Source organism: Parasteatoda tepidariorum, chromosome 4 (assembly GCF_043381705.1).
Source record: "Parasteatoda tepidariorum isolate YZ-2023 chromosome 4, CAS_Ptep_4.0, whole genome shotgun sequence".
NCBI classification, from domain to species: Eukaryota; Metazoa; Arthropoda; class Arachnida; order Araneae; family Theridiidae; genus Parasteatoda; species Parasteatoda tepidariorum.
Genome location: NC_092207.1, coordinates 97,944,655 through 97,963,659, shown reverse-complemented (window position 1 = coordinate 97,963,659; position 19,005 = coordinate 97,944,655). Strand labels below are relative to the sequence as shown.

The 19,005-nt window shown below is 29.5% G+C and overlaps 1 protein-coding gene across 1 annotated transcript in view; it reads left to right on the top strand.

The window, feature by feature from the left end:
- LOC107452003 (uncharacterized) overlaps nt 1-17,483 on the top strand; it is a 113,792-nt gene extending 96,309 nt beyond the window's left edge. Inside the window, exons 2-5 of the mRNA XM_016068270.4 lie at nt 3,241-3,404; nt 9,882-10,348; nt 11,897-12,040; nt 16,233-17,483. Of these exons, the coding sequence (XP_015923756.1) occupies nt 3,241-3,404; nt 9,882-10,348; nt 11,897-12,040; nt 16,233-16,578 (1,121 nt within the window). The 3' untranslated portion in view covers nt 16,579-17,483. The remainder of the gene's footprint in view (nt 1-3,240; nt 3,405-9,881; nt 10,349-11,896; nt 12,041-16,232) is intronic.
- Nucleotides 17,484-19,005: the final 1,522 nt, after the last annotated feature.

Sequence of the window (19,005 nt, the reverse complement as noted above, 5' to 3'; positions counted from 1 at the left end):
TAAATTTAAAAAAAATCACTTAATGGAAATAGAATTCATGAAATAATGAGCTAAATTATTTTAATCCCGGAGTTTAATTTTTTTTTACTTTGAAATATGCTTCTAGGATTTTTTTTCTAATAAAAAATACACTGCTAAAACTGAAGAAAGGTAATATAACAATCCCATAAATGAAATTTGGGTACAATATCTAGTGAAGTTTGGTAGAAAAAAAAAGTAAAATGTGCAGAAAAGTTAAAGTTGTACCTTTTAAAGGTTTTTTAAAAGTCTTTTAAACTTAGCAATGCTTTAGTGTTTTGCACCACAAATCTGAATTTTAATCAGTATTAGCTGTTTGTAAATGGTAACTTTTAATAATTTTTCACGAGAAACCTACAGTTTACTTATTTTAATCATTCAAATGACCAAAATACCATCTACTCATTCACTTAGTCGACCTCCGGTTATCGTAAAGAAAGAGATTAATTGGTGACTTACGTTTAAAATGAAGCAATGTTACTTTTTAAATCCAGTTCTTTCAATTGAGGAGAGACTCATCTCTGAATGACACTCGTTGAATCACAAAGAGACGAAAGAGACGTGCTGCAGTTTTCTGTTTTTAAAATAACTCCTTACAATCAGAATGCCACCCGGCGTCTTTTTTAAAATGAGTATTTGTTGTTGTGTGTCTTTAATTAAAGTCGTTTATCATCTTAAGTGAGACTGAAGATCAACACCCATATTACTTTTGATTAATGGGTAGAGACGCATTGTTGTACTATGATTACTTTTTCTTTGATTATCATTTCCTGAACGTTTGTTTGAAGATCGTGCCCATTTTAAAATGAAGTTTGGTGCTGTTAAATATTTTTGTCATAGTTTTTCATCAGAATAATTAAGAAATGAAATAATGTTATGGTCCTTAAAAGTGTTTGGTTGAGCATTTTTTTTCGAATACTAAGCCTGCCGCTGTATCTAATTTTTTCTTCAATAGTCGGAATTATTTATTTTAAATGTTTGTTGCAAAAAAGAATTGTTTGCTCTCGCCTATGCCTCAAACATCCAAGCATTTATCTTATGATTCTGTTATCATTTGTGCATATAAATTATTTTCTTAGTAATCATTTTATGAAATAACTTATCAAATTAAAGCTTTAACATCGTAAAAAATTTCTCTGGTTGCCATTGTAGCTTCATCTACATTTTACTTTTAAAATGTCACTTACCATTTTAAGGTTTGGTTGCAATAAGAACCCGAATATTGCAGGTTAAATTAAGTTAGATTCGTATAATGCTTATTTCTGTAGAAAAATTCGTTATTTGCATTCATTTATAAGGTTGTACAAATTGCTTGCTGCTGAAAAATATTTGAAAAGCTGCTATTTAAGTTTTGTGTTTGGATACACTGCATACTGCCGTGCAATTCAAAAAAAAAAAAACGTAAGTGCTACACTATTGATTCCGAGAAAAGTGGCTTGATAACTATTTTCCTCCTATTTCTAATGCTATGAGCGATAAAGTAAAATGTCAAAAAAATTAATAAAGTAAAATATATTTTTTGCCATATATGTAGCTTGCCATGCAAAGATGCCAAATACATAAAAATCTCAATTTTAAAATTTTTGTCCCTTACGTTGATGTTTCAATTGGTTGCCACCATTGAGTCCATTTTTGCCAATCAACTGCGAGTAAAAAAAAGAAGAAAAAGTGTCTTAAATGATGTTCTGCTAACTCATTACACAATGGATAATCTTTTACAACTACACTACTTTTGTTTTAATTTCATATGTGAATTACAACTCATGAATTACAACTTAAAAATGGAAATTTGCATCTTAAAAGAGTTGCAGAGTTGATTAATTCAGTGGACTCAAATATTTTTGCCTGCAAAATATAGCGCCTTAAAATTTCTAAAAACAGAGAAAGAAATTTTTAGAAGTTGAGGAATGGAATATTCGTTTATTTCTAGAAAGGAAGCTTTTCAAAATTTCATATTTACTAAAAATAAAATATTCCCGAACGTTTTTTTTTTTTTTTACTTTTAGTCTATGAGTTACGGTGGATGAATGGGGAACGATAAACCATTGTATTGTGATAGGTTGCCATAGTCCAAATTTTATTTACGCATTATTTTCTGACCAATTTCAGCAACTGTTCAAAAACAGTTCCTGTTAGACGTTTTATAATTTTTAATAAGTATAGGCTATACCAGGAATGGCGAACCAATGGCGCACGTGCCATTTATGGCACGCGACACAATGTTCTGGACACGCCACCGATCACAAAGTTCACTATGAAGCATATTAACAATTAAATAAAAATTCACAAAAACAAACAAAAAAATAAACAATTAACAAAACAAATTAACAATTTAATGCCAAAAAACAATAACTGTAAAAAACAAGCTAACAATAAATAACTAGTAAAAAAACATTAACAGTTCTGCTTAAACTAGCATCTTACAACCTAATATAGGTCATTTGTCTTCTAATCTGCAACAACAGAAGTCACACTAATGTTACTTTAGGTTGAATTACACGCATAACTGAGACATTGCAAAATGTTTCTTTTCTTCATAGTAAATAAAGAGTTTTGAGTTGATAGAATTTAGTATTATTATTTTCCCAATAATCACGAAGTCAAAATTATTTGACGGCACGTCTATGACCTCATTAAACAATTTTTTGAAAAAATGGCACGTTGGTGCATAAAGGTTCGCCACCCCTGGGCTATACTATATATGCAGTTACACAATTTGGAGTGCATTAAACCATTATATAATTGCCGCAATCTTAATGCAGTGCTAAATTGAATAATGTTTTCGCGCAAATTATACTATTTAATCTTGATTTTACGTTATTACAACTTAGCTGACCTAATGTTATGCTATTATCAGCCTAAAACGTTTTACTATTTAGGCTGAAGCAAATTCGCCTGATATTGTAGTTTAAGTAAGGTAACACTAGCAGCTCAACACCGAACCTTTTTCTTGAAGTGTAGTAGAAGTTTGTACTTTACCGAATCGCTAGTTGGGATCGTTGAAGGGATTCAATAGTTTGAAACTGATTCGGTTCAGATGATTCGAGTCAAGGAATCAGTCGATTTCATATACTGTTTCCTATACATAAAACGACCAGAATCAAATTGTAATGAATTCTAATTGTTTAAAAAAAGATTCATTGCCTGCTGTCTCTCCATGCTCTTTTAATATCTATAATGATAAATTAGATGAATGTATAAATGTTTTCTTCATTTTTGTAGGTTGGTTGGCTGTAATTACAGAGGAGGGACATACAGCCGGTTACTTCAACAGTGTGTGTGAAATAGCTACAGCTCAAGTCCCGTATTTCCTGTCGAGAGATCAAACCCAAGGTTATAAGGAGAGCACAGATCCAAAGGGAAATCTCAAATATGTAAAAGCGAAGGTGTGTGTGCTTTACTTTACATTATATTTCACTCATTCACTCTTAGTGAAAAAGTGCAACTTTTAAAATGGTTTAATTCTAGCTTGGGTGGCTTGGATTTGAGCTTTAATCCAAGATTTAATTCTGGAGCCATGTGATGACTGTTCCAAATAGTTTTATTTTTACACAAAATGGTTCGCAAACTTATTTCTGTTATTCTCCAAATAAGTTCAATTTTTCTTGCTTTAAAAGTTGAAGAGATATAGTTTAAAATGCCCATTTACCCCTACTTTTAACTCAAGACATAATTTAGACAAAACTACCAAAATTATCAACCTACCAAAGCCTGCCACCTTGTCTGAAAACGTTAAGTTTAACTAAACTCTTCGCCGTATCGTTGTATCATTTAGTGCGATGCCTGTCAGATTTAAAAAGAACCATTTAAATCCAAAGGAAAAAGTAATATTACATTTATGTTTAAAAGAAATGGCTATTTTTGTGTTCCTTGTTTCTGTGTAAAAAAATCCATAATCTCATATTCGAGCTTTTAGATAATACTTATTTTAGTTGGCGAGCATGAATATTTAGAATTATAGGGCTATGCAGAGAAGAAATTTCTTTTCATACTAGGTAATCTGTTCCTTAATAACCACAGATAGAAATCTCGTATTAAACTCTCTTCTTTGTTGCTTGCCAACAGAGACGAGTTTGATTACAATTTCTCAAGACCGTGGATTATGTGATTAAATTTTCTCTAAATGCCTCAGAATGTTTCATTGTTAGTTAAATAATATCTGAATTTTTCAGCATCTTTTGGGAATTTCAAAATATAACTTACAGGTTGATCTGGGGATTAAAGGTTAGATTTTAGATCTCATAAATTCCTTTAATTTTTAAATATTTTTTTTTCCATTAAAATTTTGGGGTCTAGAAGTTTGAAAAGGGAACTAATTCTAAGCATGAGTCTCAATGTAAGATAAATTCTCTTATACCTAACAAATTATTTATTCTAATAAATTATTTTAATATTTTTTGAATGGATCATTTCATGCTAATTCTATGATTTTAATAGCACTTCAAATGAAAAAAAAAAAAAAACCTTTTGAATGTCAGTTTCGCGAATTTTTTGATCTCAAAGGAATATTTTTTTTAAATTTCCCTGCACTTTATTATATCGATTTTTTTACTTTTAAAACTTTATTTTTCCCCACAAATACAAGTGGAAAACTTTTTTTAAAATATATAAGAATAAGTTCTTGAGTAAGAAAATTTGCTACAATTGGAAACATTTATAAAAAATTATGTATTACATACCATATTACATAAACTTTGAAATTATTAATTGCATATTACATAACCTTTGAAAAAAAAGTTGTAAAGTCTGCAGGGAATAATAAAAAGTAAATATCTCTTAATCCCCTAAGAGGGAAGTTAAACAGCATCTTGTTTATCCCTTTTCTATGTTTCGATTTTTTTTATCTCTATCTCCAAATTTGAGATATTAATAAAAAGTGCTATATATTTAGTTCAATCGAAGGAAAAAAAAACAGATTTATTTTATCGATTACGAATTATATAAAATTTATTCACTCTTATTAAATTGCATATTAATTAAAATATTCGGCAATAAGAATAATGGAATTTTATGAGGTAGTTCCTGGTTTGAGGTTTAAGATGTTTGAAAAAAGCTGAAACAACGTGAAATAAATGCAAATATTTCCACATAAACGATCGTTTCTACTAAACATAAAGCTCCTTTAATCTGTCGAAATACAGAATGTTCCTTCTTTTTTTCCACACTAAAGAAAAACCATCCGTTATACCGAGTACCAAATAGGATAGATTATTAGTAAGGCCCGGATTTTGATGACATTTGCATTTTTTGCATTTTTGGACCTTTTTTTGTCTTTTAGAGCATTTTTTAGATTTATAGGGCATTTTTCTTTAAATTTTGGGGCGTATTTTGCATTTTAATGCATTTTTTAAAGTTTTTTGTTAATTTTTTACAATTTTCATTATTTTTTTATCAATTTTCATTATTACACTGGCTTCCAAACAATGAAGAAAATCTACAGAATATTAACAGGTGAAGCAAAATCTTTTCAAATTGAAGAAGAATTGTCAGTAAGTGAGACCGTCTTTTTCAAGTACGCACCTATAACATCAGTAGACGTTGAAAGAAGCTTCTGCAGGAATGAAAATTTACTTTCAGACAAGAGACGCTCGTTTACATTTCAAATTATCAAAAAACATTTAATAATCCAATGTAATTCTGATATTTAGTAATATTATGAGATGGAAGTTGTTATATCCATTAAAGCTTCAATACAAAATAAAAATATTTTGGGGTCAATATATTTTCCTTTTTTTGTTATTTTAGGATATAAAACAAATTTTTCAAACTTTAATGAACGTAGAACAAGTATTGCATTGCTTTATATTTTTTAAATGACTCATAATAATTTTAAAGAGCAAAACATTTTTTAATTCAATATTTTTACTTTATTTAAGGCATTTTTTGTACAATTTTTGGATTTTTAAGGGCATTTTTTGCCCTTTTTAAGGGCATTTTTTGCACTTTTTAAGGGCATTAGTTGAGATTTTTTAGGTCATCAAAATCCGGGCTCTAATTGTTAGATATGTAGTTAAAAGATCAATATAGATATGTGTATACATATAGACATTAATAATGATAAATAAGAAATTAAACGATAGAAATATAGGAGAAGAATTACAGAAAGGTAAGCAGATATAGTATATTGAAATACCTCCTACAATGTTGATACACAAAATAAAATTTAGACACTGAAGAAGTTGCTTTATTATATGTAGTCCCGAAACGATTCATGTGTCATCTGTTTATGTGATTTTATCTGTTTATATGACATCATTTTTACTTATTTCATTTTTTCAAGGTTTATTCATATACAGCACTAAAGGAATTATTTTTTCATTTCAATTTTCGGTGTTTTTCGTGGAAATGGAATGAACTTGTTACATAATTTTTTTTTTCCCTTTTTTAAATCGATGAACTTCTGAACTTGACTCTTTCAATATCGTTTTAAGAAACATGTTTGGGTGAAAGTACCGGAAACAGTTTCAATTTCTTACTCAATCGAAAGAATTTAAAATCCCTCCAGGGAGAGAAATTTGCCGTCTTTGGGTGTAAACTCTTCCGCCTCGGCTTTCAGTTATTAATAGTAGTCTTGTGTTCTACTTCAATGTCAAGGTAAACCACTTACTCCAGAAGGCGACAGGGCTGCCAACTGAAAAAGTTGAAGGGAAGAAAAAAAATAATAACGAAATGAAGATTCCAGTCATTTTGTAGGTGAGGGGCTCATAAGAAAAAAGCGTTGAAGCTCTTAAAAAGAAAAGGTGAGCTGTCATCTTTAAGCATCACCCACCATCATTAAAATCTTCGTTTGACGTTTAAATCATAGGATGTTAAGAATTGAGAAACACTTTAAATTCTCAGGTCTCGGTATCTATTTTCGATGGGATCCAAAATTATTTCAAGTAATGAACATGTTTCAATTCTACTTTTGATTGACGTATTAAGAACTTTTTTATAAGTTTCTTCTTTTAAAGTTTTTCTTTCATTTTTGTGCTTGTAAGTAAATAAACGAAAAGTGCAAGGAACATTATTATTGATAGTTCTTGACCCAAGTTTAAATCACTAATTTTGCAATAAACATTCAGAAACGTCTTTGTTGTCCTAGTATATCCCATAAAAAATAATAAAAAATTATTGTTTGAAAATTTTATGCTGCATATAATACCAATAAAAGTTTCAATATTCGATAGTTCGAACTTAAGAAGTGTCTAAGTATATATAGATGATGCGGACGTACAGCCTTTCCTGCAGGATTTATTGTTTCAAATTTTTTAGCACTTCAGTCATTTTATGAAAAGGAAACAAATTTATAATTTTACAATATCAAATTTTTATGGGAATGAATATTTTTATTTATTTTCAGCAAATGCAGTAACGTATCTGGTAGAGTGGAGCTTTTTAGTTCCACAATTATTGATTAGTCTCTGTCATTTGGTTTTTAAAATAATTAATCCCAATCAACTATGCAATGATCATAGAAATTCTTATTGGTAAATTAAGGACTTTAAGCTATAACTGCTTTAGTACTAGCCGTTTCACTGTATTTTCGTTTCGATTAAACACTGCTTGAAAATTATGTGTTTAAAGAAGTATTTATTATCAATTTTAATAAAAAATTTATTGTGAAAGAATAATTTATACTGGTTTTAATTGTACTGTAAAAATTTTCTACTTAGTGGCCTCAAATTATTATGAATTGATCAGTGTTTCATTAATAAAATTACGTATATTGATAGGTAGTTTAACATTCTGTTCTGAATTAAGTTATTTTGAGATTTAAAAAAAAAGTATATTTTATTTTGCTTTGGGAATGAAACTCACCTTTATTTGTACTTAAATAGAGCAAATTGTAATTTTTTTAGTTTGTCTTTTGCCCTTTTTTTAAAAAAAAGAAGCCTAATACATGCATCTCTCTCTCTCTATATGCAAAAGCTTGTCTGTCTGAATGTATGTTTTCTAATAACTCAGAACTGGAGCACTCATTTGGATCAAGTTTTTTCTGGACGATTTTCAAGAGGTGGTTTGTAAATAATAAATCCTTTCTGTTGTTATGTGTTTTGGGGCACAGTATCGGAAATACGAAACTTCATTGATGACATAAATTGAAATGTAAATTCATTGATAAAAATCATATCAAGAGCTTTTTTCAATTCTAGATTACATTTATTCTTATCTTGTGGTAACTTCAATGATCAAAAAATGATTAAAACAGAAGTAATTCTGCCACCATGTTTCAAAGAAGAAAAAAAAAATCAGGACTCGTGCAAGCGTAGCAGCTTTTTAGCAACAAATGTCTATCCCGGATTTCTTTTAGCAATCACATTAAAGCATCGGCCTATTTTGATCACTTTCACTACATAATCTACAAAATTACAGTACTTTGAATAACAACCTATACAACTGCTATACTATAATTAAAATATCCTCTACAGGTATTTTTCTGTAACTCTTTTAATATTTTATATAATTTCTAATTTAAACTGTACCTAGCTGTTTAGATAGCCTTCAAACTACGTTGTTTTCAACTGCCTTCTGACCTTGAAATTTTCAAGCTACATTAACACATTTAAAGGACGAAATGTGGTGAACGAAGTAATTTTCTGGCAATTTAAAAGTTATTTTCACTTTTTATTTTTGATTACTCTTCCGGTAATAAAAATTTCCGTAACCATGTCATTTTCGAGTAGTTCATTTTATATATATTATTTTCTTTTTATGGTCTGACCAAATACTGTGACGTAATACGAAAACTTGAGTGGTTGCGGTTTATTCCATTCTCAATATTTCGCTTATTCAAATGAATTCGATGGACGGTATTAGTAGTCATTTGACGCTAAATTAGTTTAACGAAAATAAAATATTGAAATTCTCTTATAACCACAGTTTTTCTGGTCAGAGAATAAGGCTGCTCATCCAAGTTACTTTATATTGTGTTGCTTAATATTTTTTCAGTGCTTTTAAAATTTGTTTCAATTTTAACAATATTTAATTTATGTGTAAAGTTTGCCTAAAATGTTCTTTATATATTCAATTTTGCGACGAAAGGGAGATGCAGCCATGTACGGCTTTGGAACAGAAGTGCTACACACATTAAAATTTTAATACGAAGGAGTATTTTATCTGGCATTTGGTAGAAAGTTATTGATTGTGAAAGTTCGTATCCTATTTAAATGGATCAACCCGTTAGGGTTAAGGTTTCAGACGAATGGGAGACTGGGATGCGAGTGTGTTCCAAGAAATATTAAATGAAAAAAACATGAAAACAGGGGTCGATCTAAGTGGAAATTGGGGTCGGTATGAGCCCTGTCAAAGAATTCAAACTCATTATATTGAAAATTCAACCTTGTTACCCAATTAGAAATATCAGAATATGAAAAACCATGTGAAAAGTGCAGAAAAAATGATAATTTCCGAAAAAACTATCTCTATGAAATGACGATGGAATCAATCAGAATCGTTTAAAAGTGAGAATTCGAAATCAGTCGAAAAAGGATAACTGCCAAGAAAACAAAAACAAAAAACTATCAAACGATGTGAAATGACGATAGAATCGTCACAAATTGAACGTCAAAAAGTGATATCTCAAATAGAACTATTGGAGTTCTATTTGAGATAAGTCCAAGTTGGCGTCTTAATTTCGTTGGTGAGTTTTTTATTCTGAACACTGCTCGAATTGCGTGCTTAAAAATAAGGACACAGCTCGAAATGCGTGTTTAAAAATAAGGACACAGCTCGAAATGCGTGTTTAAAAATAAGGACACAGATCGAAATGCGTGTTTAAAAAATAAGGACACAGCTTCGAAATGCTCGCCAAAAAATAGCCCTAGATCGAGTTAATCCAAACTTTACAATAAATAAAATAATCGTCGTTTTTAATATTTCAGGTAAGGGCAGGAGAAGTATTGCAGTTCCTAGGTGCTTATGAAGACACCACCTATTCGTCGAAGCACTCCAAGCCTCTTCGCTATGCCAAGGTAGTCGATCGACAAGGAGATCTACTATACTTGCCATTCCCCACTCCAGGAAAATTCTTTTCAGTTGCGGGTCGAAGAACCCGCAGCATCAGTCATGTTTATAAACTGTCACAATTACTGGCCATCGCCAACTTACCACTTACAGTGCGGGTTGTAAGCGGTGACAGACCACGGAACTCTCGGTGTGCTTTCACTGGTCTACTGAGACTGGAATGGTCTGAAGAAAGGCACGTCATTCTTGCGTGTGCTCTAAAAAGTGGATTGGGCAATGGTGATCCAACTTTACTAGAGATAGACACCAGTAGTGAGTTCACCTTCTTGAGACCCCTAGATGACCAAAAAGCCAGACTTTCTAAAGAATTCAATAAAATGATTAGGTGAGTATATTTCATACGTGCTATTTCTCAATCTATGTGCGAAAACTTCTTATATTTAAAAACCGTAGTTAATCTATAATTTAACTTCTATCTTAGAAATCGTCAGCGACGTTGCCGCCGCTATTATGGGCGGTTGCATCATTTTATTTTATCACGCATAAATTATAAGATTTATATACTTCAAATTCCAGAGGTGTATAAAAAAATGTACATAATGAGCGATGGAATAAAAAAAAAATTAACATTCGATTATTTATTCGAGAATCATGAAGTATTAAACTTGTAATAAAAATACTCTGCGGGCCACTCTGCAGCCCGTAGGAATGCAATTAAAAAGTACAAATTTGACGTGCTGAAAGGGCGGGCTGTATTTATTAGTAATCTTGAGTTTTTTCTTCCGAAATTTTTGCAATTTTAAGGTCTCTTTTTTTCGTGAATTTTTCTCACATTTTGGCTTAAAATAAGGACTGTTTATCCATTGTTTTCGAAAAATTCATATCTCTCTCTCGAGCTCTTTATATACTCGCGCATGAGTTGATATCGAAAGCAGAAAAAAAAAGAGTAATTAGATGTTGCCAGATACAGCATCTAAGATAGAATTTAGATATCATAGATAACATTTATATTGAAACTTTTTAAGAAATATTTAAAAAAAATTAGTTCAAGAATTCAAGAGAGATGAAAAAAATTTCATTCGAATATAATGACGTATTGTTATTTTATCACTATCGAATAAAATTACCTCTTATTTCGCCAAACTCTTAAGTTCAATTTTTTTTTCTAACACAGATGTTTATTTTTCAAGCCCAAGTTACGATTACTACATCAACAAAATGTACTAGCATAAATTTGTAGTAATTATATATTTTATAAAATAAATATTCTCTGCATTTTTGAAAAATACAGACTTCAAATAAGAAAAAAATAACATACCTCTGAATGAGAAGCAATCCGGTTGTTGGTGGGCAGAGCGAGCAGAAGGTACTCCTAGTAATTTAGAAATTAATTACAATCTGACAGATTAGGATGTTCTCTTGTATTTTTGTTAAAAATGGTTCGAATGTACCAAGCATATATTGTTTAATTGCTGCAGATTATCATTGCAGACTTGTATCATTAAAACATTATTTAATTTTTTTGCCACTTGAAATATTTTTGATAGAAGTTCTGGCACGAATAAATTTATTATTAATTTTGGTGGGTAAATTGTACCATACAGTCTGTGAAGTATAACGCTCCACACTATATCCTGTATTTAACACGCTTCTCTTAAAAAAAAAAATTAAATAATTAGAAAGCAATTTATTAAATTAATAAATTATTACATTTTGAAACACGTTTTTTTCCGTGTTTATATTCATTTTGTTCTTGACTTCATCTAAAATTATCTGAGTTCGATAAGTTTTTTTTTAATGACTATACTTTGTAGGTACTGTCATATAAATAGTGAATGAAATTCGTAGTTATTGTAGTATATTTATGAGTAGTTTTTATAGGTATTGTGGTATACTTATGAAAGAAATTTATTGTCATGAATAAAATTTGTAGGTATTGTAGTGAAAGGGGAGAAAGCTGGCGCCAACAAATAAAAATTGCTCATCACGTGATGCCAACGCTTAAGACCTCTTCATCTTCGCAGAATGGTGCCGGATCTAGCGGCGATACATACGAGGAGGAAGATTCAGCTGTCAGGTAATCTTATAACCTCACTAAAAACTTGAGTGAAGAGTATTTTAATTTAGATTTTATTAAGTTGGAAAAAATTAGCTTTTGGCTGTATAGAAACATCAGGAGGTTGTTTACAAAACAACTTTCCCCATTAAAACCTTTACGTAATAGACAAATGCTCTGTATTTACAGCCACCGTAATATATTAATATAAATATTAACGCTAGCCACAAAAAATGATCGATATATGATAAAAACCTACTTCAAAAAAGTGGTAGTGCATTTTTTATGTTTATTATAAATATTTGTCAATGCGAAATGGATATTTTTTCTGCTATCTACCACTCTAGCTTTAAAAAAGCAATGTTCTTTCACTTAATCAATATTTATATTAACATATTACATGGGACTTGTCTTGTTTATACAAAATAAATCCAATTATTGAAATTATTGTGCTACCTCTAATTTCTTTTAAAGGAGCCGGTTTTTAAAGTGATGCTGTACAATCTTCGTGTTGCAGTTTAATGGAGTAAAAGCAATTTATAAATCTAAATGTGTAGTTAGAAGATCGTTTTGCTGCGTCATCAAATTTCATTATAAGTGATCTGTTGTTTCACTCTGTTTAGTTTATCAGGTTTTCTTATACTATCTTTTAACAATCACTAAGTTAATCTTTACAAAATTCTTTATATCAGAAAGCCTAAAACAACATACATTTAATTTATTAAATGAGTTATGTACTCATAATAGTATATCTGTATTTATTATGTATTTGTTGTAATCATAAAAGAAACACTACTTTAAATATTGAATGAGTATCATGATTTGCTATACATTCTGATCGGTTTTATCCTGATTAAAAAAACTTATTTTAAAATTTATAAAATTATCTTAACTGCAAATAACTTTGAATGTATGAAATAAGTGTGCACTAAGTTACTGTTGAATGTTAGCACCTTTAAGCAGACGCTCCATACCACGGGAGAAATTCTACATCGCAAATTCTCTTTCACATCCATAACTAATTCACAATTTAAAGTATTAAAAACGTGAGTAAAGATAAACCTAGAGTAATACCACGAAGTTTCAAGTATTAAAAAGAAATTTTCAAAATATCAAAATGAAAACAATTTATTAGAGACTTAGGGAAAAAGCAATTGGGAAAGTTCTCTTCCAATAATTTGTTTGCTTTTTGAATTTTTTATTTCAGTATTTGAAACTTCATGGATTACTCTAGGTTTGTCTTAACTCACTTTTTTTAATACTTTAAATTGTAAATTAGTTATGAAAGTTTCTCCCGTGGTAGAGACCATCCTTTCAACATCAATTTATTTTGAAATTTTTCCCTAATAATCGTTCCATTTACACTGATTAGAAAAAAGATAAGAAACTTAGTTTATGGTAACTTTACAGTAAAGCACAATTATCTTACGATATTTTGACTGAATGTATTTCTATGAATTAAGTAGAGAATGATTAATAGCTTTAAAATTAAAAACGTAATAGCATAAACCTCTATGTAAGATTGCCCAAATATAAATTACTCTTTCACGCAATAAAAAGTCTTGGAGATTAAGGTCAGAGTTAATTGTTTGGCTTTATTTTGCATAATTTCATTAAATTTCTTAAATATAATGAGTGGAATAAACAAATCGAAAAATTCCATGTCACAAAAAACATTTACAATAGTTAGCAAATAAATTAAAAAACGAAATTGTATCATGATCGTTTCAACTTCATATGTTGAAATTTTAATCTATTTGCACAGAGAAAAATAATTAAAATGAATGAAAATGCATTTTTGAGCTTTGATTTGATCTCTAATCTAATTTTTCTGTTATTAAAAAGTTATGTTTTAAACAGTTAAAATGGAAATTACATAATATATTTCTTGTTTATTAATCAATTTCTGCAACAACTTATTAAATTTGGGAAAAGCTTGTTTTGGTCTAAAAGTAGGCTTAAAAGTGAATAAATTAGGTTAAATCGAACTTTAGTTTAAAATAAAAACTTCTATCTAAAGAATTTGTTTGGAGAACGTCCTGATATTAAAAAAGCATATAACTGTATTGTCAAATGCAAATTGTATTTAATTAGAAGCCAAAATGCCAATATCTTTTTGATTAATAAAGTAATCAACTAAAATGATAACTTAATGACTAGCATATTGATTAAAACCTAACAAATAATCACATCTCTTTTATTATTTCTTAATAATAAAATGTAATTGAAAATTTTAAACTTCGATTAAAATTTTATTTTTATTGTTAATTTTTGATAAAACTATAACGCACTTAGAGTTGATTTAAAATGTAGTTTACGATTTGCATGAAACTAATTTTTAAAATTTTAAAAATATGTTAGGAACATGATAACAAGCATGCGTAAGAAATATTAAGTCGCAAACGCAATGCACAAGCAATATATTTCCACAAAGCTAGAGAATGCAAGACAAAGCACCAATAATCACGACTTATTTCACACAGACGCAAAACATTTGTCAAAAAAAAAATTTTGACCCTCAAATGCATAAGTTTTTATTTTGAATAAATGTCATTAACCAGAATGATGAAATTAACCAGAAAATGTGTAGATTTAATAAAAAGAAAAAAAAATATTTTACTTAGTCTAGTCATGAAGGGGCAAAGTCCTTCGTATCGTAAGTCTCTTCGTATTAAGAGGTTTTAAAAAAAATCTAAAATCTTACAGCGTTATTTAAATGCCTCTGAAATAAATTTATAGAATCCGTGACAACAGTGTAAAAACCGTCGACGTTTAATATCTTTTTTTTTTTAAAAAAGACTAATTTAACAAAATATACTATTGAAGGCTAATGGCATCACATTACGAATTTATTTGCATCCATAAGTTTATTCCTTAAAAAAAGAACAATTTTCATGAGCGAAATTTGAAAAAACGGAATCAAATATTATGTCCATTTTCTTAAATAACTAAATCTCCTTTTCTTAAACACATATTTCGAGCTGCGTTCATTTTCTTAAATATACATTTTGAGCTATATCCAGAATAAAATGCTCAACGAAGAAATTCTCTTTAAAACCTGAAAGTCAGCGAAACCTGGGTTTGTAAATCTACAGCAAGTTTTCTGAATCCGGTGGGTCACATACGATAGTAAACTTTATTTTGTGATTCATTGCACAAAAATAGTGATAAAATTTTAAGGAAATCAAATTTGCAGAAAAATTTGTGTCACATATTTTTAATCCTTATTTTTAATGCTTATAGATATTATAAAATTATAATACGAATCAACGTTAAATAAACAATTTTGACTTGTTTTTGCAAATTGATTTGCATATATGTAAGGAGAGGAAACTTCGTTTCAAGGAGGTTAATTTTTTTTGCAGTTATTTAAATAAATGCCTCATAATTTTTTTATTTAATTTTTTTTTTCAGTTCAATGCTGTTTTGGCTCTATATCTCGTCTTTACATTCAGAATCACTGTCGCTTTCTTGCTTCTCCCTTATCGTTGTCCATTACTCCGTTCAAAATCTCTTCGTATATATATATTATATTAGTTTTTCGTTCACTTCTAAAGAGACTTACATCATACGCTCAAATAATAATCCCAAACTGAAGTCGGAAGATATACTTGAAAAATTAACTTTGCTTCATAATATGATGGTTTGAAAAGTAGACATACCACTTCCCCTATACCCAATAAGTGCCTAATCGCAATATACCCTAGATATAAATGAGGAAACACAATAAATTTGGAACAGGAAGCGTAAAATTTCCTACAATAAAAAAAGGAAAATAAATTTAAAAAACGAAACTAGAAAACTGCAGTGGGCAGAATGCAGTTCCACACGCTATGGATGTAAACTCAAGTTGTTAAGAAGAATTCATGTGAATGAAACAAGGCTCCAAAGCATCAAAATGAGTAGAAGTGACATAGGAGGAAAGAATTTTGGCATTATCGAAATTAAATATGTGCTAAAGATTATGGAATAGGATAGGATGTATTTCCAAGATTATCCTGTCCTTAATGGCGTACATATCGTGCTACTCAAATCTTAAAGCACATTTGTGAGTTTACTCTCCCCTGAGCTATAATATAAGTAAAATTAAATTAGATTGAAGTTAAAGTAAATTGATTTTTAACCTCTTCCACTCTTGTATCAGTGTGTTAATGTTATAAGAGTAACATATTTTATGAATACTTACCTTATTTTCTTTTGGGTTTCTTTGCAGGTCATCTACTGTGAAATCTATGTCTTCCACCAAATCTTCGGCCTCTTCAAGACTTTTCAAGAGACTGAAGCTTTTGCATCAAAGTTGGAAAGGTGGACTACACCGTAGCAGTAATAACGCTAGTGGCAGCGAAGACAGTGGGGTGCAGAGGGACCGAGGACTACCACGGCAGCACTCTTCCATTTCGGACTTTCACTTGTACGAAAGAGTTAGGGACGCCAGGGGGTACCAGCAGAGAGCCAGCTGGGGTAGATCTTCTATTAGCACAGAAATATTGGACGATGACGGATATGTCACTTCGGACTTTGGAGGAGACGATTCGTCTGCATATAGCTCAGTTTGCTGACGATCGTTCGATTTTCATATTCACTGACGACCCATTCGACTGCATTATACCGACAACCATTCTATTTTTTTTTTCTTTCGTAAACGATGCCGGTTATGGTGCCCTACATTGCTGAATAAAGATATTTCTTGGAATGAAGGGCGGGATTAAGAATTATCTTTTGGTAAATGTATTCGAGCAAACGATTTGATGTTTGGTATCTTTAATAGATCTTGCTTAAAACAAAATATATGAAATTTACAATTGTAAATACTGTTTTGTCCAGATGGAAGGTTATTTTGGAAGATTGTTGAGACTGTTTGGCCTGAAAAATGTTTCAATTTAAGGAAATTGTTTTCGATTTCAAATCCAATTAGCTCACATGAAATATTATCAGGCAACTTTTAGATGGATCTGTATATAACATATGAAGAACAAAATTTAAAAGCTATTTACCTACTTATTCCATATATCTTGTAAATATACGGATGTATATCGATGAATATACGGGAATATGTCTTCCACCGTATAACACTTCAAGGAAACTCTTTCTTTCGCTTTATTGTCAAGATAGTCAGATTATAATTAAAATATTGATTTTATTGTTGAGTTTTAATTCATGTTGAATTGCGCAAAAAGGTTGTTATTGCACTAATTTATGTGATATGAAGTAAAAAGATAAACTAAAAATGAGTTTTACCTTTTACAAGATTGTCTTTTAAGGTTTCGGTGCCTTCTTAAGTTGTGATATTTGTTTTGCTTTAGCTATATTTGTATTTTCAAAATAAAAAAAAACTTCAGTATTTTAATTATTAATTTCAATTCTAATACATTTTTTATACTTCATCTTGGTATTTATAATGGTTTATACATGCTGTTCATCTGTTAGCGCAACAAAACTTTTAAATAAACGTTTATAAACAATGCTTCTTTGTTTATTTACTCCTTGTCTTTCTAAAATATAGTGACAATACCTGAATACACATGTGTTAAGTATTAATGAATCATTGAGTGATTCAGTTTAAAATTTAATGACTCTCTTAATAAATTAATGATTTAATTAGCGTTTTTTATTGATTCAAATAAGAAATCGTTCATTCAGTTAATTTTGTATATCATTTAAAGCGAAGTATACTATATTTTGTCTTGTCTAAATATTGATTTTCTACACGAAAATTGAGCGAGAAGTGTATATGTCAAGTAACAATTTAAAAAATTTTTTTAAAAGTGATAAATGTTTTTTTTGCAGCTAATTGACCATCTTTTTTTCTATATTATGTATACTTGTATATGAAATTTGCTAAGTTTCACATGATATGAAAGCTTTTTATCTTAAGTAGATGACTTACAGAATTAACTAAATAAGCTTCCAAAAAACATTTTATATTACTTTAAATAAAAGTTATTCCGCTAACACAAACTGTAGGATTCCTTAGCACAATTCAAAATTATTAAAAATATATTTTTATAGGAAATTATGTTTTTGTAAGAGTAATTTTGGGCAAAAAGACAAATTTTATTCTAAGCATTGTGAAAAAGTCAGAAAAGATGCTTTTTTTTTGGCCAAATACGTGGATACAACTCCATTTCCAGGGTCCGTGAAAAAACGCTTAACTATTTATTATTGACGCTGGTCATGCTTAATTAACCATACTAGTAGGTAATGCTAATATTGTGAAAATGAAGTTTCTTACGGTCCCTGGAAGTGGATCAGTAGTACCAATATGTAAATTATAAGCTGTCCAATAGATCCCTTTAAAGCGTCTTTTGTAAAAATAAAATATGATCATTAAATCAAAAATTATTGAGTGGTATTAGTTATTTACCTGATATAAGATATATGGAGCTAAAATGAAAATGTAATTTCGGATCAGATTTTTCTCTTTAGATTTTTCACGTATAAAATCTTAAGCTTAAATAATATTCATTTAGTGACTTCTAAGTTTTAATAATTATTTTCCACTAATAACTAAAATATTACTTAGGTAAAACTCAAAATAATAAATTTTATCAGATATTACAAAACATGTCTCGAACAAGATAAAAATTATTTATAAAAGTATAAATAAAGGGTGTCATAAACTTTATGGTTCCTCATATTTTTCAATGAGATTTGCAACGATTTCACTTCATTTTTTCATCTTATTTTATTCAAGAATCTTGGCTTCCTTGTCTTTTTTTTTCTCTCTTAATTAAAAATGATTGGCGTGTTCCAGCGATTTTTATCGCCAAAAAATAATGTATCTCATAACTCAAACATTGTTTACTCGTAACCTTTTCGTAAATTGATTTTTTTTTTCAACAAAGAAGAAACTTTTGACAAAAAAAAAGGAATGGAAAATAAAAGTGAAATGACGAGTAAAATTGAAGGAGGCAAGGCCGCATCTTCATAATGGAAAGAATTCTTTTTCTTTACCCAAGAACAAAGACCGAAATGACAGCAAAAAT